At 35.6% G+C, this 26,871-nt stretch overlaps 1 protein-coding gene across 2 annotated transcripts in view; it reads left to right on the forward strand.

Annotated features, from left to right (window-relative positions):
* Window positions 1–26,871, forward strand: part of ARID2 (AT-rich interaction domain 2) — a 183,459-nt gene that overhangs the window by 104,005 nt on the left and 52,583 nt on the right. For both annotated transcript variants that reach the window (XM_055251236.2, XM_055251237.2), the window contains exons 7-15: window positions 8,237–8,303; window positions 8,397–8,647; window positions 8,973–9,069; window positions 9,150–9,359; window positions 10,997–11,164; window positions 18,475–18,556; window positions 20,456–20,590; window positions 21,195–21,391; window positions 21,651–24,514. In XM_055251236.2, coding sequence (XP_055107211.2) covers window positions 8,237–8,303; window positions 8,397–8,647; window positions 8,973–9,069; window positions 9,150–9,359; window positions 10,997–11,164; window positions 18,475–18,556; window positions 20,456–20,590; window positions 21,195–21,391; window positions 21,651–24,514 — 4,071 coding nt within the window. The remainder of the gene's footprint in view (window positions 1–8,236; window positions 8,304–8,396; window positions 8,648–8,972; window positions 9,070–9,149; window positions 9,360–10,996; window positions 11,165–18,474; window positions 18,557–20,455; window positions 20,591–21,194; window positions 21,392–21,650; window positions 24,515–26,871) is intronic.

Below are 26,871 nucleotides of genomic sequence, written 5' to 3' on the forward strand. Positions count from 1 at the left end.
AAGTGTTTTCAAAGTAGTTGTACAGTTTTACCTTCTCAACGGTAGTATGTCAGTTCCAGTTCCTCATTGTTGACAGTATTTGGTATTGTCAGTCTCTTTCATTTTAACTATTACAGTGAGTGTGTATTGTTACTGTAGCTTGGTTTTAATTTCCATTTTTTCTTGATTGATGAGAACTAGAATACTTTTGGCAATTTTGATAGCTTCTTTTAGACAGTGCCTATATTTTGTCCATTTTTAAATAATTATCTTTTTGATTTGTAAGAGTTTTTTTTTCTATATTTTGGATAAAATTTCTTTTTAAGATGTTGGAAATATTTTCTCTCTAGCTTGCCTTTTGATTCTTGAACGCTATCTTTTGATGAACGCACATAACTTAATGTAGTTTAACATAAATTTTTCTGGAAGTTGGCCATTTTTTGTTCTAGTTACAAAATTTTGCCAACCATGAGGTCAAAAACAGAATATGTTTTTTTCTGTTTTACTTTTCACACTTAGATCTATAATTTTTATTGTTTTTGTGTATGCGGTATAAGCTAGAAGTAAAGATTTGTTTTTTTTTCCCTCATATGGATACCCAGTTGAACCTACATTATTTGTTTTAAAAACTGTGTCGCAGTATCACCATTGTCATAAATCCACCAATCATATACATATGGATCTTTTTCTAGATTCCTTTTCATTGGTTTATTTACCCCGTTAGGGCTTGAAAGTACCAGATTTTTAGTCAAGAAATTGAAATTCTTCCTACTACATTTCAGTAAAAATTTATATTTTCTAATTAGAGAAAATATTTATTTTCCTATTTTTATGTATAGCTCATTGCTAAAAATGTTATTTTTGTTTTTATACCTCTATGCAATTTAAAACCCCAGAAAGCAGATCTTTTAATCTTATTTTTCTGTCCTCATTCTTTCTTGTGTATTTCATCTCCCTTCTGAGTATGTGTTTTTTTCTCAGTATAACACATCTTAAACTAGATCTTTCAATGAAGATATTTTATTGATAAAATTCTGAGTTTTATAATTGTCTTTATTTTTGTCCATGTTCCATTTATAGAATTGTAGATTATAAGTTATATTTTTCTTGTATTATTGTCATTCTGTTGTTTTCTGCCTTTTCTTCTAGGTTATCTTTCTTCTTCTTTTTTTTTTTTTTTTTTTGTCAATTTCTGACCTTCTCTTAATTCTGAGCAGCATTCTGGGTAATTTCATTAGGCTTGTTCCTTAATCATTTTCAGCTGTGCCTAATATGCTACTTGACCTATTTGTTAAATTTCTATTTTAGTGATCATGTTTTAATTTCTAGAAATTCTCTCCGTCCTACTTTAGATTTTCCCTTTTGATCTTCTTTTTTATGTTTTTAATAATTTTGAAGATATTTTTAAAATCTTTTAATAAATTAATTTGAATTATATAAATTAAGTATATAATATAGAAACAAAATATATAACTATAATATGTAAATTAAAAATTAAATACACTTGATTATTCTAATATCTAAAGCTGTTGTGACTAATTTTACTTATTCCACGGTGGAATATTCCCTTCTGTTTTATAATGTTGGTTACAAATTTCAGCAGACCTGTTTTTGTAGGGTTTTTGTACAGATTGGATTGAAAGTTTATTCTTCCACTACTCTATTGCAATTGCCAATCATCTACAGAGAAATACTGGTTCAGAATGACTATATTAATTTCTTTATTGATTTTCCGGTGACTCGAGTAGTTACTAAAACCAAATCAATGGAGATTGGGGAGTAGGCCAGTGGTACAAAATTTGGGGCATTATTTTTAACCCAAAACTACAGCAGAGACAGTCAAGGCCTTTTGCCTCTTTTTCTTTGAAGGTATTAGATCTTCAAAGTTTTCACCATGATACAGAGCTGCATTCATAATTCCCCACTTCATAAAGTGACCCAGGGTCCTATATTCTGTCCTCACTACACTGCATCAAGAGCCAAACCATTTGGTCATAGAATTATATACTTTTTTTTTAACTCCAGAAAATTAGTGATGAAAGTGTAAATTGCACAAAGTGTTTAAATAAGTATGCAGTCACAATGGGGAGTGGAGGTTATCAGTATAATCACTAATCACATGAAATCAAGAAAACACAAATGGCTGGGCACGATGGCTCACGCCTATAATCCCAACACTTTGACTTTGGGAAGCCAAGGCAGGCGGATCACTTGAGGTCAGGAGTTTGAGACCAGCCTGGCCAACATGGCAAAAGCCCATCTCTACTAAAAATACAAAAAAATTAGCTGGGCGTTGTGGCGGGCACCTGCAATCCCAGCTACTCAGGAGGCTGAGGCAGGACAGTCACTTGAGCCCAGGAGGCAGAGGTTGCAGTGAGCTGAGATCATGCCACTTCACTCCAGCCTTTGTGACAGAATGAGACTCTTGTGTCAAAAAAAAAAAAGGCATTAGAAGAAAACACAAATATAATTGAGGAAGATTAGATGTTTCCTGCTGTTGTATGTGTTTTCATTAATTTCTGCTTTTCATATATCTTCTATTGCTGCACTTTTTCTAACTTGTTAGAAGTTAGAGCAGGTGCTTACACGATTGATTGTTGTTTTTACTTTTTTAATATGTACATTCTAATACATACAATTAAGACCACAGAATTACCTCTAAGCACAGCTTAACTTTATTCTACCAATTTGATATGTCATGTGTTCATTACAACTGACTATCTTCTCATTTCCACTGTGATTTCCTCTATGTGGGTTATTTATTTAAGTTTTTAATTGTTATGGATATGTAGTAGGTGCATATATTTAGGGATACAGAAGATATTTTGAAACAGGTATATAATGTTTAATAATCACATCAGGGTAAATGGGGTATTCTTCACCTCAAACATCATTTCTTTGTGCTATAAACATTCCACTTATACATTTTTAGTTATTTTTAAACATACTATAAATTATTGTAGTCACCCTGTTTTGCTCGTAGATACTAAATCTTATTCATTCTGTCCAGCTATATTTTGTACCTATTAACCATTCCCACTTTGCCCCAGCCTCTGGTAACCATCATTCTACTCTCCATCTCCATGAGTTCAGTTGTTCTACAATTTCCTGAGATGTGAGTGTTGAAATCATCAACTGTAATTATGAATGTTTATATATCCTTTCAGTTCTGTCAGTTTGTACCTTATGTGTTTTGAACCTCTGTTGTTAGTTGCATACACATTTACAGTTGTTATATTTTCCTGATGAATTAACTTTTAAAAAACATTATGTATGAAACTTAGCTACAGCTTTCTTATTATGTTGTCATAATATATTTTTCCCATCTTTATAGTTTTTATCTGTGTTTTTATACATAGTGTTTCTTATAGACACCATATAGTTAGCACTTATTTTCCTTCTCCCCACAGTCTGCCTTTTCTGCGATTTCTGCCTTTAAGTCAGTGCATTAAGCCCATTTACACTTTAGGAAATTAATGATGTAGTTGAGTTTAGGCTCTCAACTTTTATTTATCTAAAAATTTTATTTTGCCTTCATGTTTCAAGGATATTTTTGATGGATATAAAACTGTAGGTTTTAGGGTTTTGTCTGAGCACTTTAAAGGTAGCATTGTTATTGACAAGAAGTCAACTTTGTTCTTATTGCTCTTGTATATGTATTGTAGACTCTCACTGCTTTTAATATGTTCTCTTTATTACTGATATTTAATTTGATTATGATATACCTTGCAGTTTTCATTGCTTATTTTACCTGGGGTTCGTTTAGTTTCTTGGATCTATGGTTTGGTATCTTACATAAAATTTGGAGAGTTTTTCACAATCACTTCTTCAAATATTTTTCTTTCCCCTCTTGGTTTTTTTGTTTGTTTGTTTTAGAGACAGGGTCTTGCTTCGCTACCCAGGCTGGAGTGCAGTGGTATAATTATAGCTCACTGCAACCTTGAACACGTGAGCACAAGCGATCCTCCTGCCTCAGCCTCCCAAGTAGCTGGGACTATAGGCATCCACCACCACACCCAGACTCCTCTTCTTTTCCTGGTACTACATTTACAGTCTGGCCTCTGAATCCATGGGTTCTGCATCCATAGATTTAATCAATCACAGATTGAAAATATTTGGGGAAAAAAGCAATTTAAAAAACAGTAAAAAGTAATAAAAATAAAAAATTAAAAGAAGACAGTATAACAACTATTTACTTCACATTACACTGTATTTGGTATACTGTATTTAAAGTATGCAGGAGGATGTTTGTAGGTTATATGCGAATTCTATACTGCTATGCCATTTTATATGAGGAACTTGAGCTTGTGGAAAATTTGATATCTTTGGAGAGTCCTGGAACCAGTCCCCACAGATACTGAGGGATGACTGAATATGTATATTAGATCATGGGGGTGTTCCACAGGTCACTGAAGCTTTCAGTATTTTTAGACCTTTTTTGTTTTCTGTGTACTTAATTGTATATATTTTCTGTTGTTATTCATTCATCTTTTCTAGTTAAGCAAATCTTGTATATTTTCTTTATTTGCAGATACAGATGGTCCCTAAGTTACAATAAACTTAGTTTTTTTGACTTTACTATGGGTTTATTGGGAGTATTAAATGCATTTTCAACTTATGATGTTTTAGACTTACTAGGGGTTTATTGGGACATAATCCCATCATAAGTCAAGGAACATCTGTATTACATTTTCCAGCTCAAGAAATTTTATTTGATTGTCCTATATTATCCATTTATTTGCTAATTATGTTCATATTTTTATATCACTGAACGTAATAGTGTTTTAATATCATTGTTAATTTTCTTGTTATCTTTGTTATTTCACTATCTTATTTTTCTTGAAACTGATTTTTGTCTTGGTTATGAGTCATGTTTCCTCATTTCTTTGTAGATGTAATTTTTTATTAGATGTGACTGTTGTGTGAGTGTGACATTGTTGAGTGTCTGAACTTTGGCATTTTTCCAGAATGTTGAACTTTGTTTTAGCAGGCTGTTAGTTCATATATGGATTATCAGAGTAGGGTTGTTTTAAAGCTTTATGACATATGTAGATTAGCCTTTACTCTAGGGCTTGTTTATTCCTTCTACTTAGGTATGACATTTTGGGAATTTCTCCTGAATGAGCTAGGTGTATATGAGGTTTCTCTATTCTAGGAATTGTTTAATTACAGCCTCTTAGAATTGTTCTCTCCAGTTTTTTGACTAGCATTGTGGATTTCGAGCATACATCTGTGTAACTTAATACTTAGCAATGAACTCAAAGTATATGTACGTAGATTCATGGAGCTCTTTCTCTGCATAACTCTTTCCTTATTGAAAATTTGCTCTCATATTCTAGCCTCCTTAGCTTTGCTGTGCTCTGTTAAGTGTTTTCAGCTTAGCAATCACTATGATATCTTGGGTTTCTCTTCCCTATGCTTTAGTCTAGAATTAATATCCAAATAAAAATACCAGTCAGTCATTGGAATAACCTTATTTGTTTCTCCTATTCAATGATTACAGTCTTGCATTAACTTTTTTCCAATCTCTGAAAACAGTTTTTTCATACATATTGGGTTTTGGTAGGATGACTACTCCAGTACCATACTCCATATGGCCTAAACAAATAGTCACTTGAAAGTATTTTTCTAAATTTTAAATTTACATGTTTTTTTTACCCCATGACTTTTAAAAGTGTTTTAATTTGGCTTAACCACAGTTACCTTTATCATTTATTCTTCCTTAGATTGTAGATAATGAGCTTTTCTGTTTTTGTCAGAAAATGTTTTTATGTCACCTTCATTCTTGAGGAACAGTTTCACTGTTTAAAAATTCTATGTTGGCAGGCTGGGTACGGTGGCTCTCGCTTGTAATCCCATGTAATCCCAGCACTTTGGGAGGCCAAGATGGGCAGATCACCTGAGGTTAGGACTTCACGACCAGCCAGACCAACATGGTGAAACCCCGTCTCTCCTAAAAGTACAAAAATTAGTTGGGCATGGTGGCACGCACGTATAATCCCAGCTCCTTGGCAGGTTGAGGCAGAATCGCTTGAACCTGGGAGGCAAAGGTTGCAGTGAGCTGCGATCACGCCATTGCACTCCAGCCTGGGTGATAGAGCGAGACCTGTCTCAACGAAAAGACATACGTTGGAAGATATTTTCTTCCATCATTTTGAAAATATCCCATTGTGATTTTTCTCTTTGTTCTTCAGGAGTTTTGTGATGATGTTTCCACACCTTTTTTCTTTTTTTATCTTTCTTGGAGTTTGTAGTGCTTCTGAAATATATAGGTTAACATCTTTCAGTTATTTTAGAATATTTTCTGCTCTTATGTTGTCACATATTCTGTCTGCCCATTCTTTCTCTTCTTCAGGAACTCCAATTATTTGTATGTTAGAACTTTTCACTGTGTGCCTTATGTCTCATACACTTTTTTCTCTTCATCCTTTTGTCTCTTTATACTTCAGACTTATTTACTTGCCCTCTCTTCTTGCTCATAAATTCACTCTTGGGTTGTATCTAATCAGTTCTTAAACATATCTACTGAATTCTTAATTTTAGTTATGTTTTTCAGTTGTAGAATTTCTTTTTAGTTCTTTCATATAGTTTTCATTCCTTTGCTAAAATTTTTAGTTTTTTATTTCTTTGAACTTACTGTTCATTGTCATTTTAAGTTTTGTGTCTGATATCTTTAATATCTGAATTCTTGTGGCCCTTCTTTCTTGGTTATTGAACATTGTCTTTTTAAAAAAATGTGCCTACTTCTTTTTTATTGCTACCAAACATTGTTTGTCATGGATTTTTTGTGCAATGGATTTCTTTGATGATCACATGAAGCCAGTAAGCCTTTTTCCAACTAATGGTTTTAAATGCCTAAGAACTTTGATTCCAAAAAAAAAAAAAAAAAACCCAGTTGTTTTGAAATATACACATAATGTCACAGATACTGCTAATATTACTATAGTTCATTGCTTAATATTCAGAGTTGAAGAAATTCTAAAGAAATGTCAAATTTCCAGGCCGGGCGCGGTGGCTTATGCCTGTAATCCCAGCACTTTGGGAGGCCGAGGCAGGTGGATCACGAGATCAGGAGTTCAAGACCAGTCTGGCCAACATGGTGAAACCCTGTCTCTACTAAAAATACAAAAATTAGCCTGGCGTGGTGGCGAGCACCTGTAGTCCAAGCTACTCAGGAGGCTGAGGCAGGAGAATCGCTTGAACCCAGGACGCAGAGGTCACAATGAGCCGAGATCGTGCCACTGCACTCCAGCCTGGGCAACAGAGCGAGACACTGTCTCAAAAACAAACAAACAAAAAGGCTGGGTACAGTGGCTCATGCCTGTAATCCCAGCACTTTGGGAGGCCGAGGCAGGCGGATCACAAGGTCGAGAGATTGAGACCATCCTGGCCAACATGGTGAAACCCCGTCTCTACTAAAAATACAAAAATTAGCTGGGCGTGGTGGCACGTGCCTATAATTCCAGCTACTCGGGAGGCTGAGGTAGGGGAATCACTTGAACCCGGGAGGTAGAGGTTGCAGTGAGCCGAGATCGTGCCATCGCACTCCAGCCTGGGCGAAAAGAGCGAAACTCCATCTCAAAAAAAAAAAAAGAAATGTCAAATTTCCAGTAGTGTTTAATGTACATAGAGATGTCATTTTTCCCCCGTCCAAGTTCACAGATTTCTGATTTCTTTCACAGTCCTTTTAGTAGTCTGTGGCCCTCAGGTTAAAAAGCCCTAAACATAAAAAGATGCCTTTTTACATAAGTATCTGAAACTATAGGCAATCAAATATTTACATCAAAGAATTAATTCCCTAGAATGTAGCAATATCCACATGAACTAAAAATAAGTAGACACATTATTTTCATATTGTGTGACTAGTTTTTAAAACTTATTTTTAAATTTAATTTTGAGATGGGGTCTCACTCTTTCGCCCAGGCTGGAGTGCAGTGGCACAATCACAGCTCACTGCAGCCTTCAATTCCAGGCCTCAAGTGATCCTCCTGCCCCAGCCTCCCAAGTAGCTAGGACTTCAGGCACGTGCCACCACTCCTGGCTAATGTTTTGAATTTTCTAGTTTGTAGAGATGGGGTGTCTCTTTGCTGCCCAGGCAGGTCTCGAACTCCCAGCTTCAAGTAATCCTCCCATCTTGGCCTCTTAAAGTGCTGGGATTACAGGCATGAGCCACCATACCCAGCCTGTGTGTGACTATTTCTAAAGCAATAGAATAGTTGTTTCAAATCATGGAAAATTAAATAATTTCTCATTACAGTTTTGGAAAGACATCGTTGATGATAATGAAGTTCGTGACCTCATTTCTGACAGAAACAAGTCTCATGGTAAGTTAGTGAAAGCAAAATTTTTCAAAACCTTTGAAGTATTAATAATAAATGAAATATTAATTTAAGTGAAATATGTATTTTCTGTTGTAGAAGGTACATCAGGAGAATGGATTTGGGAGTCTTTATTTCATCCACCTCGAAAGCTGGGCATTAACGATATTGAAGGACAGCGGGTACTTCAGATTGCAGTGATTTTGCGAAATCTTTCCTTTGAGGAGGGCAATGTTAAGCTCTTGGCAGCTAATCGTACCTGTCTTCGTTTCCTATTACTTTCTGCACATAGTCATTTTATTTCTTTAAGGCAATTAGGCCTTGACACATTAGGAAATATTGCAGCTGAGGTAAGCATGTGACTGTACCTTAAACTAGTTTTTATAGTTAGCAACATTTATGTTACAATTTTAGGATGTGGCATTTTATAGTTGCCATATTTATAGACTATTAAATGCTTACATGTATTAGTTGCTAAAAATGATGATGTAGAAATATCACACACTTTTATGGAAAAAAATATTTTAAATGATGCTTTAAATTCAGTGATGGCTATTTTTACAATAACATTTTTTAACATGCAACATTGTCCTTGTTATTTTTTATTTTTATTAAATTTGAAATATACAACTCTGGAAGAAGCATAGCCAATAGTAGTGTTGTTTCTTTTTCCAGCTTTTATTGGACCCTGTTGATTTCAAAACTACTCATCTGATGTTTCATACTGTTACAAAATGTCTAATGTCAAGGGATAGATTTTTAAAGATGAGAGGTGAGTTTTCACTGAAGTATTTACTTTCTAAAGTAAACAAACTATCATTTCTTAATAATACATATTTGTATGTTTTTCAGGCATGGAAATTTTGGGAAATCTTTGCAAAGCAGAAGATAATGGTGTTTTAATTTGTGAATATGTGGATCAGGATTCCTACAGAGAGATCATTTGTCATCTCACTTTACCTGATGTGCTGCTCGTAATCTCAACACTCGAGGTGCTATACATGCTCACGGAAATGGGAGATGTTGCTTGCACAAAAATTGCAAAAGTAGAAAAGAGCATAGGTAAGACTGGATCAAAAAACGCTTATTTTCTTTATTGAGGAAAAGTGTTTAATATGGTACTGTACAAAACCCTCAATTTATATTTGGGGTTTAGTGTTTTATTTTGAAGAGTCATTACCTCCTCAGGCATACTTGTTTCCATTATTCTTTATTATGCTTTAAATTCAGTGATGGCTATTTTTACAATAATTACATTTTTTAACATGCAACATTATCTTGTTTATTTTTTATTTTTATTAAATTTGAAGTATACAACTCTGGAAGAAGCGTAGCTCAATGAGCAAGAAGCATCTATAATTTAGAGACCAGGATTACATGGCTATCAGTAATTCCTATTTCTTCTCTTCATTTCTGTTGTTACGTATTAAATTTGAAATGGACAAAACTGCTATATCTAACTTATCTGAGAGCAGGTCTTTCTGTTTCATATGGCCAGCTACTACTATTAAACAATTAAAGCTAAGTGAAACAGGTTTCCTTCTGTTCCTAGAAGTTGCTGGTAGTGCTGCAATCTTTAAAATTAATGAAGCCACCTCCATAAGAGCTATCAGTTTTAAATATACTTACTAACACATGCCATGTTAACGTTTTACTTGGTGATTAAAATGATATCTTTCTCAGGTGTAATAAATATTAAAATCAGAATTAATAAAGATTCAGCTTGAAAACTGTTATTATTGAGAAGTTAATGTGTCACTTTTCATATCAGTGGTTCTTAAATCTGGCTACACATCAGAATCACTTGAGAATCTTTTCAAGTATGTAGATATCCACTGCTGGGCATGGTGGCTCACACCTGTAATTCCAGCACTTTGGGAGGTCAAGGCAGGAAAATCGCCTGAGCCCAGTTTAAGATTACCCTGGGCAACATAGTGAGATCTCATCTGTATGAAAAATAAACAAAATTAGCTGGATGTAGTGGTGCATGCCTGTAGTTCCCAGCTACTTGGGAGGCTGATGTGGGAAGATCTCTTGAGCCTGGGAGGTTGAGGCTGCAGTGAGCTGTGATCGTGCCAGCACTCCAGCCTGGGTGACAGAACAAGACCCTTTCTCAAAAAAAAAAAAAAAAAAAAAAGTATATATATATATGGATAGATACATAGATATAGATAACCAGCTCCCACCCTAGAGCTATTAAATCAGTTTTCAGAGATTGAGCCTAAAAATCTTTTTTTTTTTTTTTTTTTTTTTTGAGACGGAGTCTCACTCTATTGCCCAGGCTGGAGTGCAATGGCCTGATCTTGGCTCACTGCAAGCTCCGCCTCCCGGGCTCATGCCATTCTCCTGCCTCAGCCTCCCGAGTAGCTGGGACTACAGGCACCATGCTCAGCTAATTTTTTTTTTTTGTATTTTTAGTAGAGAAGGGGTTTCACCATGTTAGCCAGGATGATCTCAATCTCCTGACCTCGTGATCCACCTGCCTCCGCCTCCCAAAGTGCTGGGATTACAGGTGTGAGCTGCCATACCCAGCCTAAAAATCTTTTTTTTTAAAGATGCACAGGTAATTCTGATGTACTGTGATTCATGGACTAGCATTTATTCACATTTATAAGTATTCTGTACAACATGTGTTCACCAGTGATGGCATTCATTTATAATATTATTGACTAATAACTATTGCTTTTTATTTATTTTAGACATGTTAGTGTGTCTGGTTTCTATGGATATTCAGATGTTTGGCCCTGATGCACTAGCTGCGGTAAAACTCATTGAACATCCAAGTTCCAGTCATCAAATGTTATCTGAAATTAGGCCACAAGCTATAGAGCAAGTCCAAACCCAGACTCATGTAGCATCTGCCCCAGGTTAGTGTTTTCACATGTTCTTTTTCAGTGTGGTTATGAGTGTATAAGATTTGATCCTAAGAATAAATTTCAATGTGCAGTATAGAGAACTGATATTTTACAGTAGAGTAGGCCAAAGTGGAATTTGGATATGTACTTCAATTTCTTAGATATTATACATTCCAGGAGTAGCAGGATCAAAGTGAGCCCATAGGAAGAATAGTATAATAGGAAAATTAAGTTGGGCAGGATTTAGAGTAATGTGATGGATTAGATATTCATAATTACGATAGCTATAAGTGCCCACAATAGGCATATTATTTGTGATTTTGGTTATGGGAAATTGACATGCCAGGAATAGATTATTCATATATTACCTTATAATTTTCCCAGGTGATCATCAGGACACATAAGTATAATCCTCCTAACATCCTTAAGTCTTGGAACCAACACCACAGAATCAATAGCCTAGGACAAGACACATGCACATATGTATACACACACTTACAAGCATGTATACCTGCATTTATGCACCTTTCCTAGTGTCTCTTAGCTCAATTCTGTTTAGCTCAACTGTAATTATACTACAGACATGTCTAATAACCAGACTTTTCTTTTCAGTCCTTGAACTCCTTTCCACTGGCTCATTATGAGTCATCATTTTTTATATTTTACCACCCTTAGCCTTTTTTTAGAGTGCTTTCTCTACCTTGGTTTATACTAAAAATACATCTTTCATCTCACCTACCCTTCCATTTCCTATCCTCTCACCTCCTGCTGTCCCCAAGACACTTATCTTTCTTTATATTTTTTGAATGGAGGATGCTCGTTTTCTCAATTGATCTTAATTCTCACTTTGCAATTAATACAGAGGCTGTGTAGAATGAATTTCTTCAATTTCTTACTCCTTCAATTACAAGCTTATTAGCATCTGGACTCATTTTCCTTTAGCTTCTGCTCATTTCAGAAAGAGATGCTAATTTCTTCTGAAACTTACTTTGAATATCAGTCTTTCCCATCTCCATGTTCCCATATCTTTAATCTCTTTTTCTTTACTCACTTTTTCCTTTCAGCTAGAAATGCATTTAGGTCTCTTATCCTCCCTCACTAGCCCCAAACCAAAAATTTTATTATCCTTAATCTTTAGCCGTCATATCCATTCACCAGATCTTGTTGAGTCTTCCTAAATACCTGGCCTTTTCAATTGCCAATGCTTATGATTGAGATTGAACTCTCATCATCTCTAGCTGTCTGTTCTCACATTCATTCATGGTCCCAATTTGTCTTCTACTCCAACTTGTAGTATGAAAATTATGTACTCTATGTCGAGTATGTAATACTTATCATATATTTCATTGATTTCCATTGTGTCCTTCTGAAGTGTATAGATTTGTGTCATATGTTCACTCAACTAACTTGGATCCACCTAACAAAAGTGGACAAATAACAGAAGGCACAAAATAGATAATTTTGACTGCCAGTCTATTCAATGAGCTTTCAACTACAGGTAATAGACGTTAAACAGCCAGTTTATATTGGGGAGTCTTTGGTCAGAATATTAACGGTTTCTCAACCTTGAGAAAGAAATGAAACTGTTCATATTGCTAGTTAAGTGGGTGGTGGGAATGTTTTTTACCATCAAAGAAGAAACTAAAGATTAAATTAATTGAGAGACATAAAGGAACATTGTTAGGGAAATTGATAAAATGTCAATGAATACTCAAGGGTGATTTGATAAAGACTATTTTTTGCTGCGTGGTTAGCCGTTGACCTCCACAGTTCTTTTGACCTGAGCAAATGAACCTACTTCTCAACCTAAAATTTGGTCCTCATTTGGCAAATGAATGAATTTAAACATTGAGAATTTGTGGCTTATTCATTTATGTAGTAATTCATTCATAGAGATGGGACCAGACTGCTCGGGATTGAAGAGAGTTAATTTTCAGCTGGAGAGCACTTTATTACTTGTGCTCTCCCTGAATGACAACTTTAAATTGTTTGATTGGTTATCCTTTGTGGTTTAGCTATTGCCTGCATAGTTTAATGCTGCTTTTTTATGGAATTACCATCTTTAAACTTTTTGCTCGCTTCCCTCAATCCCTCTGAAAACTCTTATAACCTTTTACCCATTTTTAGGTTAACATCTAAATCTCTATCATAATTTAAATAGTTGCAAAGTATGTATTGTCTTGATGTATATTAAACTACATTTTTAAAAGAAAATAATTACAGTGCTTTTTGTATGCAGTGGAATCTTGATACCATCATTCATTTTTTAAAATACACAAACTCTTTAACATCAGAAATTTTATAATATTCCTCTTTCACCTTGAACTCGTATTCCAGTATCCTCACAAGAGTTTTATCCTAATATAATACATTTTATGTTTGAGATTCTTTTTTATTCATCACCCTATCAATACTTTTTAGGTACAAAATAGACATTTTTAAAGTTTTTCAATTCCTTGTTATTCTTTAAAGCTCTAAATTTTTAAAATTTCATTTGGCCAGGCACTGTGGCTTACGCCTGTAATCCCAGCACTTTGAGAGGCTGAGGCAGAAGGATCACTGGAGGCCAGGAGTTTGAGACCAGCCTGGCAACATAGTGAGATTCCATCTCTACAAAATTAGGAAAAAAATTAGCTGAGCATGGTGATGCATGCCTGTAGTCCCAGCTTGGGCCCAGGGAGTCAAAGGCCATAGTGAGCTATGAATGTGTCACTGCATCCACCTTAGGCAATAGAGCAAGAACCTGGTCTATCTCAAAAAAAAAATCTATATATATATTTGTATATTTGTATATATGTATATATACACACACGTATATGTGTATATATATGTGTATATACATGTGTATATATATATACACATATATATATAAAACGCACATACATATATTTTATCATTACAGGTTTTATTAATAAATGGTACATCACATAGTAAATACATTGTAAATTTTTATAAATAATTATTAAACAAGGCCGGGCGCGGTGGCTCATGCCTGTAATCCCAGCACTTCGGGAGGCGAAGGCGGGCAGATCATGAGGTCAAGAGATTGCGACCATCCTGGCCAACATGGTGAAACCCCATCTCTACTAAAAATACAAAAATTATCTGGGCATGATGGTGTGCGCCTGTAGTCCCAGCTACTCAGGAGGCTGAGGCAGGAGAATTGCTTGAACCTCGGAGGCAGAGGTTGCAGTGAGCCAAGATCGTGCCACTGCACTCCAGCTTGGTGACAGACCGAGACTCCGTCTCAAAAAAAAAAAAAAAAAATTATTAAACAAAAATTTACTTGAAATGTATCTCTTAATAAGATGAATAGGACTCTCCCCTCTAATTCTCTAGATGCTATTAATTCAGTGTATCTCTCAATGACTATTACTTACTGCTAGAATAAAACTGGAGTTTAGCATCAATCGTATCCCTGTTTCCCTTTTTATAGATGTAAATTGAAAAATCTAGTTTGCATCATCAAATAGATGAAGATAGAATTTACAGTTCTTTGAACTTCAGAATTATCCAAAAAGTATTAAACTTATTTTTTACAATCATCTGAAAACTTGAGTTCTCCTTTGTTTTGTTGAAATCAAAGAATTAGCAAGTACCTGACTGCAAGAATATACTTGTTACTGTTTTACTTAGGCATCTTGTGTAACCTGATTTATTCAAGAAGTTTTAGCACAGTGGTTCTCAAATCTTAGGTGCATCAGAATCATCTGATAGACTTATTAAAGATTTCTGGGCTACATTCCCTGAGTTTCTGGATCAGGTGGGACCTGAGATTTTCTTTTTTCCTTTTTTTTTTTTTTTTTTTTTTTTAAAGACAGCGTCTCACTCTTGACCAGGCTGGAGTGCTATCTCAGCTCACTGCAACTTCTATCACCTGGGCTCAAGACTATCCTCCCACCTCAGCCTCCTGAGTAACTGGGACTAAAGGTGGCCACCACCACACCCAGCTAATTTTTGAATTTTTTTTTTTTTATAGAGATGAGATTTCACCATGTTGCCCAAGCTGGTCACAGAATTTTCCTTTTTATCAAGTTCCCATGAGATGCGGATGCTGCGGTCCTGGGACTGTATTTTTAGAATTACTGGGTTAGGAAAATTGAAATATTGTTCATTTCAAGACTGTTACAATGTATTTGATGTTTAGGTGCTTTTTATCATATACTTCAAATATATTTTTGTGAAAACCTTGATGCTGCAGATTTACCTCAGTTGATTTTTCGGAAAATGTCTGCCATGTAACCTAGTAAAGATAGTTTTTATTAACAAAAGCCTCTTGCTTAATCAGACTCTTTTTGTTACTCAGAAAAAGTCCAACATTGTTTTTCAATTCAAGAAAGTATGTTAGTATGTTAGTATGACATGTTCTTTCCTTCAGAATTTTAACAGTTGAATTTGCCATGAGTTTGTAATGTGAATGAAATAAAATACCACCACCTTCTATACTTTTTCTTTCTTTCTTTCTTTCTTTCGTTCTTTCTTTTTTTTTTGAGAAAGGGTCTCACTCTGTCACCCAGACTGCAGTACAGGGGCGCCTTCAGAACCTGGCTTACTGTAGCATTGTCCTCGGGAGCTCAATCGATCCCCCTACCCCAGGCTCCTGAGTAGATGGGACTACAAGTACATGCCACCAAGTCTGGCTAAGGACGGGGTTTCACTGTGTTGCCCAGGCAGTCTCAAACTCCTGGGATCAAGCAATTCACCCACTTCGGCCTCCCAAAGTGCTGGAATTACAGGCATGAGCCACCGTGCCTGGTCCACCTTTGATATTTCTTTAAAATATTTTCTGTACTTTGTTTACACAGGATTCTGCCTAAGAACTAATGCATTCTTTGACAGTAGTTGAGGAGGCAAGGGCATTAAGCAGAATTATCATTACTCTACAATTTATCTGAATTTAGAACAAACCAAAGGGCCAGAATACCCAGTTTCTAAGGCCCAACTTTGCCCTTAATTGTAATATGTAAAATACTGGTATTGACAGGAAGCTATACCACTAATACCTTGGTTAAGAGGCTTCATGGACACTAATGTTTCTAATTCTCTCTTTAGTGTTCAACATGTTACGCTATAACAATAATAATAGTAGCTAGCGTTTATATAGTGCTTACTTTGTGCTAGGCATTATTTTAAGTGACTTGCACATGATCTAATCCTTATAGCAACATATGAGGTTAATGTACTGTTACTTTCCTCCATTGTATAGACAGAGTTATTTTGCTAATAGTTACACAGCTAGCTAGTGAGTGATGGAATTCTCTGGCTCTGGTTTATGCATTTAACCATAATGCATAATCCTGCAGGGCTATCAAAGATGGGTGAGAATTAAGTCATTTGATTCCAAAATCAGAGAAAAACAATTATCAAAGAGGAGGTGATATTCTCATGCAAAGCAGTTTTAGGAAGAATACATAAGAAAGTTGAGTATCTGGAAATTGATTCAAAGTATAAGCACCTTCATTTAGAATGTCTTCAGGTATCCTGAGGGCTGTGCTCCTCAGTTTGTAGCTACTTTTTATAGTAATTATGTTTCCAGTTTAAATTCTCATTTGTGATTTTATTCTTCTTTCTACATTGTTTATAAAGGCTTCTCATGATTTCAACGTAATTTCTAGTGTTTCATGAAATTGATTGCTAATTCATTCAGGAAATTTCAGTCTAAGTAGGGTATACTCTTTCATAGTAGCGATGATAAAGGGAAGAAGATTCTACACAGTTTCAGGCCCTAGAAAGTATTTTCTGTATTAATATCGTCAACTTAGAAGGGGAAGAGAAGATAAGCTAGGATTGCCAACAGGAAAAATTATTTTTGTTCTAACTGTTGCATTATCTCAAGGAGCATATAATAGTATGGCCTCTGAAATGTGACAGACCTGGATTCAAATCCAACACTTTTAAAAGAAGTCCTTCCAAGTATACCCAGCTCTGCTATCTCCACCACGTGTTCCTGGCTGAACTTAATCTCTTAGCTTTAGTTTTCTGATCTGTAAAATAGGTATAATTAAACTTAGACTTAAAAGATTAAAATAAATAATGTAAATATAAATGGATTTATACAGAGTATATGTTTGTTAAGTGGCTACAATTAGCTATTACCTCAAAGAAAGCATGGGGCATTCATCAAAGGTTATGATTGCCTCAGATCATTCACACATTTGGCTGTGCTGTGGAGCTTGCCTAGTTCCAATAATTTTAAAATGCGTTTGTTCTGTTTGAGGGTTCTGAGAAGCTTTGCTAAAATATCATCTGAAAAAAATTGTGTATAATCTGTGTGTTTAAAAACTACATTGCGGTGTCACATAACAAGTTTTCTAAAAAACCTACAAAGTAATGCTGATCAATAGTGAAAAAAGGGTAATTAATTTTAATTTTTATTTACAAATACATGATTCAGACTTATAATTTATAATATGACTACTTTTCATGTTTTCATTAGTTCCTTTGTATAACATAGTGGAGAAGAAAAGATAACATACATCATTTTTCTACAGATCTCTTCAACATGTTAGAAAATAATAGGTGATTTACTCATTTATTCATTGACCTTGAAACTTTTAAATTACGTCATAGATGAAACTTTAGAAAGTATGTGTCTTAAGATTAATAGCTAGTACATTTGTATACAACTGGGTTGCCTCTTTCAGGAAAAAAGTATAATTCAAATTTATTATTACAACAGATATCTTCTTTTTTTCTTCCCCAGAAAAATTATGGAAATCCTTTTTTGAATATGGAACTTTAAATTAGTTCAGCTTTTGTTCACTGTATTCCAAAAATTTTATATATGCCACTTACAGAGTTACTAATCTTTTAAATTAGGTAGTGAAGCTATAATTTCTGCTGCATTCTGCTTCTGTAGCTAAACTGAAAGATGCTCAACTTATGTGTTGAACTGTATGACCCTGGGCCAGTTTTTTAAATCACTTTGAGTCTCAGTTTTCTTATCTGTACCTACCTCACAGAAGAATTAAATAAGCAGATATTGTAAAGTATTTAGTTCAGTGTCTTGCCCATGGGAATAATAGAGGTTATATTAACTGAATCATCCATATTAATTGTTATTGAATCATCCATATTAATTGTTATTTGAATGATTATGAGGTTAAACAAAATAGTTCATATGAATCCTCTAAGACAGTGCCTGGTATGATATGTGCTCCATTATATATTAGGTTTGTTCTCAAATGTGTATACTTTCATATGTTTATATACCTTTTAAAAAGGTATTCACTGTATTAATGGGTTCAATATCCATAAAAAAAGTATGGCAAATAGTGACTAAGTTTTAAGAAATGATGTAGCTAATGTATTTTTTTCTTTAGCTTCCAGAGCAGTTGTAGCGCAGCATGTTGCTCCACCTCCAGGAATAGTGGAAATAGATAGTGAGAAGTTTGCTTGTCAGTGGTAAGTGGTTTATTTCTATTAAGGATTTATCCTTGGGAAGAGTAAAGCAAAGAAAAAAAGGAAATATATTCTACAGACATTCAGAATGTTTTATTCTGTATTCCTTTTTAGTTAGAGTAGAATATCATTTACACAAAGAAAGGACACTTTAAAATCCCCTTGTATATTGGAATAATTTGAAAGAAAAATATTCATCAGAATTTTCAGAATTAAAATAGTATAACTAGAATGTCATTAAATTACACCATTTAACTTTTTTCAGAGTAAAACTTGTGTTAAAAAGTTATCTTTCACTTTGTAGAAAGTACAGTTTGTCAGGTTACAAAATTTGTTCTTCTAAAATTAACATTTTGTTAAAACTGAATTGGACTGACCTTAAGAAAATAAAACCAGGTGTTTTAAAATGTCTCTTCTCTTCCATCTAAAACAAAACTTCTTAGTCATTAATAATTTTGGGGGTGTGTGAATAGTAAAGGGACATTAATCAAATGATAGAACAGAAATAAGCAGCTTGACAATATTTCCTTGAAAAGATTGTGTAGTCATATCTGCACCACTTTCTGAAAAAAAGCAAATGAAGAGTTTTAAAAATTTCACTTGTTATGGATAGTTGCCTCAACATTAGTATGAAGTTCGACTTAAATTCTTTAGGAGATTAACAGATTGAAGTACACAATCACTTTCCAGTGATATATCACGTTAAAAATTTCTTGATCACTTTTCTGCCATTCACTAACATTATTTGTCTCCCATTTCATGCTCCTGTCACTCTTTGTTCCATATTTTTGGTGGTTTCAATACATATTTTTGTTCCTATGACAGTTTTCTCCAGACTTTTCTACTTTGCTTAAATCAGGTTTATGGTTTTAAATATCTCTAATTGTTTGCTTTTTCCTCACCTTCTATATTTTTACACATTGGCCCCTTATACTTGAATCTTTTCCAGTAATATTTGGAAATGTTGTTTGTCTTCTACATTGCAACCAAAATGAAGTTTTTATATCTAGTCTTTTTGAAATTTCAGTACAGACAGGATTATGAAAGTTGGAAAGAATACACACCATAACCACTATAAAATGTGTGTGTGTTAAGCATAGATTTGGTCTTATAAATGCCAGTTGCACGTTTCTGCTGTTTCTTGGAGATGGGGAAGAGAATCATTTTACAGTTTTTTTTTTTAATCATAATTACTATTTGATTTAGTTTTTCAGAAAAAGCTAAGTTTGGCCTATTATACATAGTGAGTTATGGAAAGAGTCTATCAGGGTAATTAGGCCTCCAATCCCAATTTATAGGTAAAGGTCATTTTAAGAAAAAGACAAAATGAGGTTTGAATTAGTTTGTAATGGATTACAAATTAAAACTGTTCTGAAATGGGGAAATGGGAGTGTGCAGCATGGAAAGTCTCATTATTTAGGAAGTAGCTGAAAAGCTTGGATAACTTTTTTCTGAAGGAATTTGATCCAAGAGCCAAGAAAAGTTTAACCTTAGTTCAGTTTCCCCCCATTTTCTTCAGCTACAATGCAAATAGCACGTAATTGGGAACTTGCTTTATATTATGAGTATTACAAGACAGGATCCCGAATAGATATTCACTAAATGAAACTATTTCTTATAGAACATTTGTTGTCAGCAGACCAACCCTGCTCTCATTGGGATGTGAACATAGTTTTTATATTTGTTGTCAGTGTCATTTTTAATACTAAAATAAGCATGTTAATCTCTTGATTTAATCTAAAATTTAGCATATATTTTTGCTACTAACGTATGAGTCAGTGAAATTTGATTAGTAGGTATAATTATTAGTTTTAACACATTGCCTCCACATGGCTTTAGTATATTTAAATATGGACTTTCCTAGACTATATTGTATAATGCTTAATTTTTCTCCTCTTTTAGGCTAAATGCTCATTTTGAAGTAAGTCCAGATTGTTCTGTTTCTCGAGCAGAAATGTATTCTGAATACCTCTCGACTTGCAGTAAATTAGCTCGTGGTGGAATCCTAACATCAACTGGATTTTATAAATGTCTTAGGTAGGATCCATAGTTCTTTAAATAAAGTCCATTTACATCACTTACAACATCTCTTGCTCTTTAAAGAAAATACCAAATATCTTATCTAGAATATTTCTACTACTAGAAATTTCGTATGGATAGGTTATAGTGTGGTGGAGGTTTAAATAAAAAGCAGTTTCAGAAATCACATCTGGTGTTTGTGTTGGAACATTATGAGATTTATCAAAGAAATTAAGTTTACTTTCTTTTTCCTACCTACTTTTACATGTTAAAGACATGACTGTATCTTTTTAATCTTGAATAATAGTATATAATATTGTTATCTTCAAATACAAAGACTTTTTGATATTTTGCAAAGTTCATAAAAATAGGTATCTTTTATTAGTTATATGTGGGTGGAATTGTTTAAAACCCAGCGACATTGTTAATAAATAATGATGTTTTAAATGGGATGATTAATCTTTTATATTTCTTTGCTTTCCATCCTTGCAGAATATAACTATGAGTCATACTGGTTCATACATAAGCGACAGTAAACATACTGCTGTTGTTCATGTAAACATAATGTTAGAAGTCAATGTGATAGTTATCAAAACTTACTGATTATGTATATACTTTACAGAACGGTCTTTCCAAATCATACAGTGAAGAGAGTGGAGGATTCCAGTAACAATGGGCAGGCACATATTCATGTGGTAGGAGTAAAACGGAGGGCTATACCACTTCCCATTCAGATGTACTATCAGCAGCAACCAGTTTCTACTTCTGTTGTTCGTGTTGATTCTGTTCCTGATGTATCTCCTGCTCCTTCACCTGCAGGTGTTAATTTTTATTGTATTTTTAAAGTATTACTGATTTAATAATGAAACTGAATGAAAAATGTATATTCTATGCATTTTAAATGTACAACTTTTGTTTCTCCAGTAGCATTTTCTTACTTGGTCTATTACCATATTCGTATGATTCAAAATTGTTAGATGTTAATTTCTTAAAACTATTTTCTCTTAAGTAAAATAATTCCTACTTGGGATTTTCAGTCATTTCATTTGGAATTTTGACGTTTTCTTCATATTTTCAGGAATCCCTCACGGATCACAAACCATAGGAAACCATTTTCAGAGGACTCCTGTTACCAACCAATCTTCAAATTTGACTGCAACACAAATGTCTTTTCCTGTACAAGGTGTTCATACTGTGGCACAGACTGTTTCAAGAATTCCACAAAATCCTTCAGTTCATACCCACCAGCAACAAAATGCTCCAGTGACTGTCATTCAAAATAAAGCTCCAATTCCTTGTGAGGTTGTTAAGGCTACAGTTATCCAGAATTCCATACCCCAGACAGGAGTTCCTGTTAGTATTGCTGTTGGAGGAGGACCTCCACAGAGTTCTGTTGTTCAGAATCATAGTACAGGGCCACAACCTGTTACAGTTGTGAATTCTCAGACATTACTTCACCACCCATCTGTAATTCCACAACAGTCTCCATTACACACCGTGGTACCAGGACAGATCCCTTCAGGCACTCCTGTTACAGTAATTCAACAAGCTGTCCCACAGAGTCATCTATTTGGCAGAGTACAGAACATACCAGCATGTACTTCTACAGTTTCACAGGGTCAACAGTTAATCACCACATCACCCCAACCTGTGCAAACTTCATCTCAACAGACATCAGCTGGCAGCCAGTCACAAGATACTGTTATCATAGCACCCCCACAGTATGTAACAACTTCTGCATCCAATATTGTCTCAGCAACTTCAGTACAGAATTTTCAGGTAGCTACAGGACAAATGGTTACTATTGCTGGTGTCCCAAGTCCACAAGCCTCAAGGGTAGGGTTTCAGAACATTGCACCAAAACCTCTCCCTTCTCAGCACGTTTCATCTACAGTGGTACAGCAGCCTATTCAACAACCACAGCAGCCAGCCCAACAAAGTGTAGTGATTGTAAGCCAGCCAGCTCAACAAGGTCAAACTTATGCACCAGCCATTCACCAAATTGTTCTTGCTAATCCAGCAGCTCTTCCAGCTGGCCAGACAGTTCAGCTAACTGGGCAACCTAACATAACTCCATCTTCTTCACCATCACCTGTCCCAGCTACTAATAACCAAGTCCCTACTGCCATGTCATCGTCTTCTACCCCTCAATCACAGGGACCACCTCCTACTGTCAGTCAAATGTTATCTGTGAAAAGGCAGCAACAGCAGCAACATTCACCAGCACCCCCATCACAGCAGGTACAAGTACAAGTTCAGCAGCCCCAACAAGTACAGATGCAAGTTCAACCTCAGCAGTCGAATGCAGGAGTTGGTCAGCCTGCCTCTGGTGAGTCGAGTCTGATTAAACAGCTTCTGCTTCCAAAACGTGGTCCTTCAACACCAGGTGGTAAGCTTATTCTCCCAGCTCCACAGATTCCTCCCCCTAATAATGCAAGAGCTCCTAGCCCTCAGGTGGTCTATCAGGTGGCCAGTAACCAAGCCACAGGTTTTGGAGTGCAGGGGCAAACTCCAGCTCAGCAGCTATTGGTTGGGCAACAAAATGTTCAGTTGGTCCCAAGTGCAATGCCACCCACAGGGGGAGTACAAACTGTGCCCATTTCGAACTTACAAATATTGCCAGGCCCACTGATCTCAAATAGCCCAGCAACCATTTTCCAAGGGACTTCTGGCAATCAGGTAACCATAACAGTTGTGCCAAATACAAGTTTTGCAACTGCAACTGTGAGTCAGGGAAATGCAACTCAGCTCATTGCTCCAGCAGGAATTACCATGAGCGGAACGCAGACAGGAGTTGGACTTCCAGTACAAACGCTTCCAGCCACTCAAGCGTCTCCTGCTGGACAATCATCATGTACTACTGCTACTCCCCCATTCAAAGGTGATAAAATAATTTGCCAAAAGGAGGAGGAAGCAAAGGAAGCAACAGGTTTACATGTTCATGAACGTAAAATTGAAGTCATGGAGAACCCGTCCTGCCGACGAGGAGCCACAAACACCAGCAATGGGGATACAAAGGAAAATGAAATGCATGTGGGAAATCTTTTAAATGGGAGAAAGTACAGTGACTCAAGTCTACCTCCTTCAAACTCAGGGAAAATTCAAAGTGAGACTAATCAGTGCTCACTAATCAGTAATGGGCCATCATTGGAATTAGGTGAGAATGGAGCATCTGGGAAACAGAACTCAGAACAAATAGACATGCAAGATATCAAAAGTGATTTGAAAAAACCGCTAGTTAATGGAATCTGTGATTTTGATAAAGGAGATGGTTCTCATTTAAGCAAAAACATTCCAAATCATAAAACTTCCAATCATGTAGGAAATGGTGAGATATCTCCAATGGAACCACAAGGGACTTTAGATATCACTCAGCAAGATACTGCCAAAGGTGATCAACTAGAAAGAATTCCTAATGGACCTGTATTAACTTTGGGTGGTTCATCATCTGTGAGCAGTATACAGGAGGCTTCAAATGCGGCAACACAGCAATTTAGTGGTACTGATTTGCTTAATGGACCTCTAGCTTCAAGTTTGAATTCAGATGTGCCTCAGCAACGCCCAAGTGTAGTTGTCTCACCACATTCTACAACCTCTGTTATACAGGGACATCAAATCATAACAGTTCCCGACTCAGGATCAAAAGTGTCCCATTCTCCTGCCCTGTCATCTGATGTTCGGTCTACAAATGGCACAGCAGAATGCAAAACTGTAAAGAGGCCAGCAGAGGATAACGATAGGGAAACAGTCACAGGAATTCCAAATAAAGTAGGAGTTAGAATTGTTACAATCAGTGACCCCAACAATGCTGGCTGCAGCGCAACAATGGTTGCTGTGCCAGCAGGAGCAGATCCAAGCACTGTAGCTAAAGTAGCAATAGAAAGTGCTGTTCAGCAAAAGCAACAGCATCCACCAACATATGTACAGAATGTGGTCCCGCAGGTAAGTTACTCCATAATCACATTTCTCTTATAAAATTTCTGATCTGTAAATATGATTTTAGAGGGAAATGCACTGTTTTCCATGTCTCATCTTGAAAAGTTACTGTATCAGCTCACTTGTATCCAACCTGTCCTGTTCTTTTTCTCTGGTTTTGTAATATTAGTTTTCAATTTTAGCACATGGTTTAAAGCATCTTTCAATTTTGTTATAGATCCAAATTAATAATTTTGTAGGCCCAAGGTAGAGAAGCAGTTGCTAATCTAACATCTTTTGGAGAATTTAAAAAATGTATCTTAATCTCCTTTTTGAGTTTACTGCACAAGGGTTGGGGCGACTGGGGGTCCTAAGAGTACTCTAAATGGGGATTTCTGTATTTGATTTTGACCTGAGTGTGTTTTTGTTGCCCCTTTAACAGTACTTTTATAATAAGGATGAATCTTGTAATAACTTTATCAATCATATTCTTTTTGTATTTATGTATTGCATTAGTCTCCTTTAGTGTTAAAAAGTATTATTTATTGTAATTTCAATTTGTTTCAGATATTCTGATGTTCTTTTCTGTTTCTTACTCCTTTGCTTTACTGTCCTATTCCTGCTATTCCCTTTTTAATGCCTAAGATTCCATCTCTGCATGTCTTAGTAAATACAAGTATTTTCTAAAATCAGCACTACTAAATTGAGGGTCCAATCAGGCTATGAAGATTTTAAGGACAATCTTATATGCTCTTTCCACTGAAATCATGGATTCTCTTAACAGTCGTCACCACCTGTTTCTTGGATCACTTCTCTTTCACTCTGTTCTTCCTAATTCCTACATAGGCAGAACCTTCTATGACTACTGCCAACTCTGCTGACACAGTTCTGGCTTGGGCTTCTTTATGGTTACGGTGATGACAGCAGATACATGGCTATCGTTGGCATTAGTGCCAAATCTAGGTGTGGGCAATAGCCAAATGGAAAGCACAAGAACAAAAGGAAGAGCCCCTTGCTTCAGAACAGTTATTCTACCTATTAGTAGAATAACTGAGAGGTACCAGTCCGTGGCCCATTAGGAACTGGGCCACACAGCCGGAGGTGAGCGGCAGGGGAGCGAGTGAAGCTTCATCTGTATTTACTTACAGCCGCTCCCCATCACTCGCATTATATCCTGAGCTCTGTCTCCTGTCAGATCAGTGGCAGCATTAGATTCTCGTAGGACCACAAGCCCTGTTGTGAACTGTGCACGCGAAGGATCTAGGTTGCACGCTCCTTTGGAGAATCTAATGCAGGATGATCGGTCACTGTCTCCCATCCCCCAGATGGGACTGTCAAGTTGCAGGAAAACAAGCTCAGGGCCCCCAATGATTCTACATTATGGCAAGTTGTATAATTATTTCATTATATATTATAGTGTAATAATAGAAATAAAGTGCTTAATAAATGTAATGCGCTTGTATCACCCCAAAACCATCTCCTCACTCCCTGGTCTGTGGAAAAATTGTCCTCCATGAAACCGGTCGCTGGTGCCAAAAAGGTTGGAGACTTCGCTTTGAGGGATGTTATATACATGGCAATAATTAATCCTGAGTTATTGATGGAAAATACTGTACCATTTTTATTCAGGCTTCCACATGTTGAGCTTTTCACTTAAACACAATTTTTTAATTAGTGCAATGTGGAGTATATAGTAGATATTCCATAGTTAGGTTTTTTTCTCTTTAATAATTTCCCACCTCACCTTGATTATGTGCCTGTTTTTCCTCTTAGAGACCTTTACAATCCTAAATAGTTATAACAGACCAAGCCAAATTAGAGAAAAACTCCATCTCCATCACTGTGGAATTGTTTCATCAACACTCATTTTTTTCTACCCTTAATCTTCCAATGTGGTTGTAGTCAGTAATATCACAATTACAAAGAATGAACAATAATACTAGCTAAGAAGAGGACATGTCATAGGGACTTTATACTAAAGCAGTTTCTCATTTAATCCTCACACAACCTTATTAGGTAAAAATTATTATAAAGATGAGGACTCAAGATGGCTAATAACTTGCCCAAGGTTACCAACTAATATGAGGTGGTACCAGGACAGAAACCTGGGTTTGTCTGAAACCAAAACTCACGCTCTTAACCCATTAACCTTTCTTCTCTCCACTATTCTGGAAGATTTCTCTATAAAGCTCTAAAAAGCCTTTTTTTAATCTAACATATTGATTATTTGAGCTGTTGTGTTAGAGGATGTTAGTTCTATTAAGTGATCATTTTAGGACATTATTGCTAAAACTCATTGGTTATTTGAGCTGTGGTGTTATAAGATGTTCTACTAAATGATAATTTTAGGATATTAATGCTAAAATGCTTTACTTAGCACATTG

The sequence above is a fragment of the Symphalangus syndactylus genome, chromosome 17 (genome assembly GCF_028878055.3).
Source record: "Symphalangus syndactylus isolate Jambi chromosome 17, NHGRI_mSymSyn1-v2.1_pri, whole genome shotgun sequence".
Lineage (NCBI taxonomy): Eukaryota > Metazoa > Chordata > Mammalia > Primates > Hylobatidae > Symphalangus > Symphalangus syndactylus.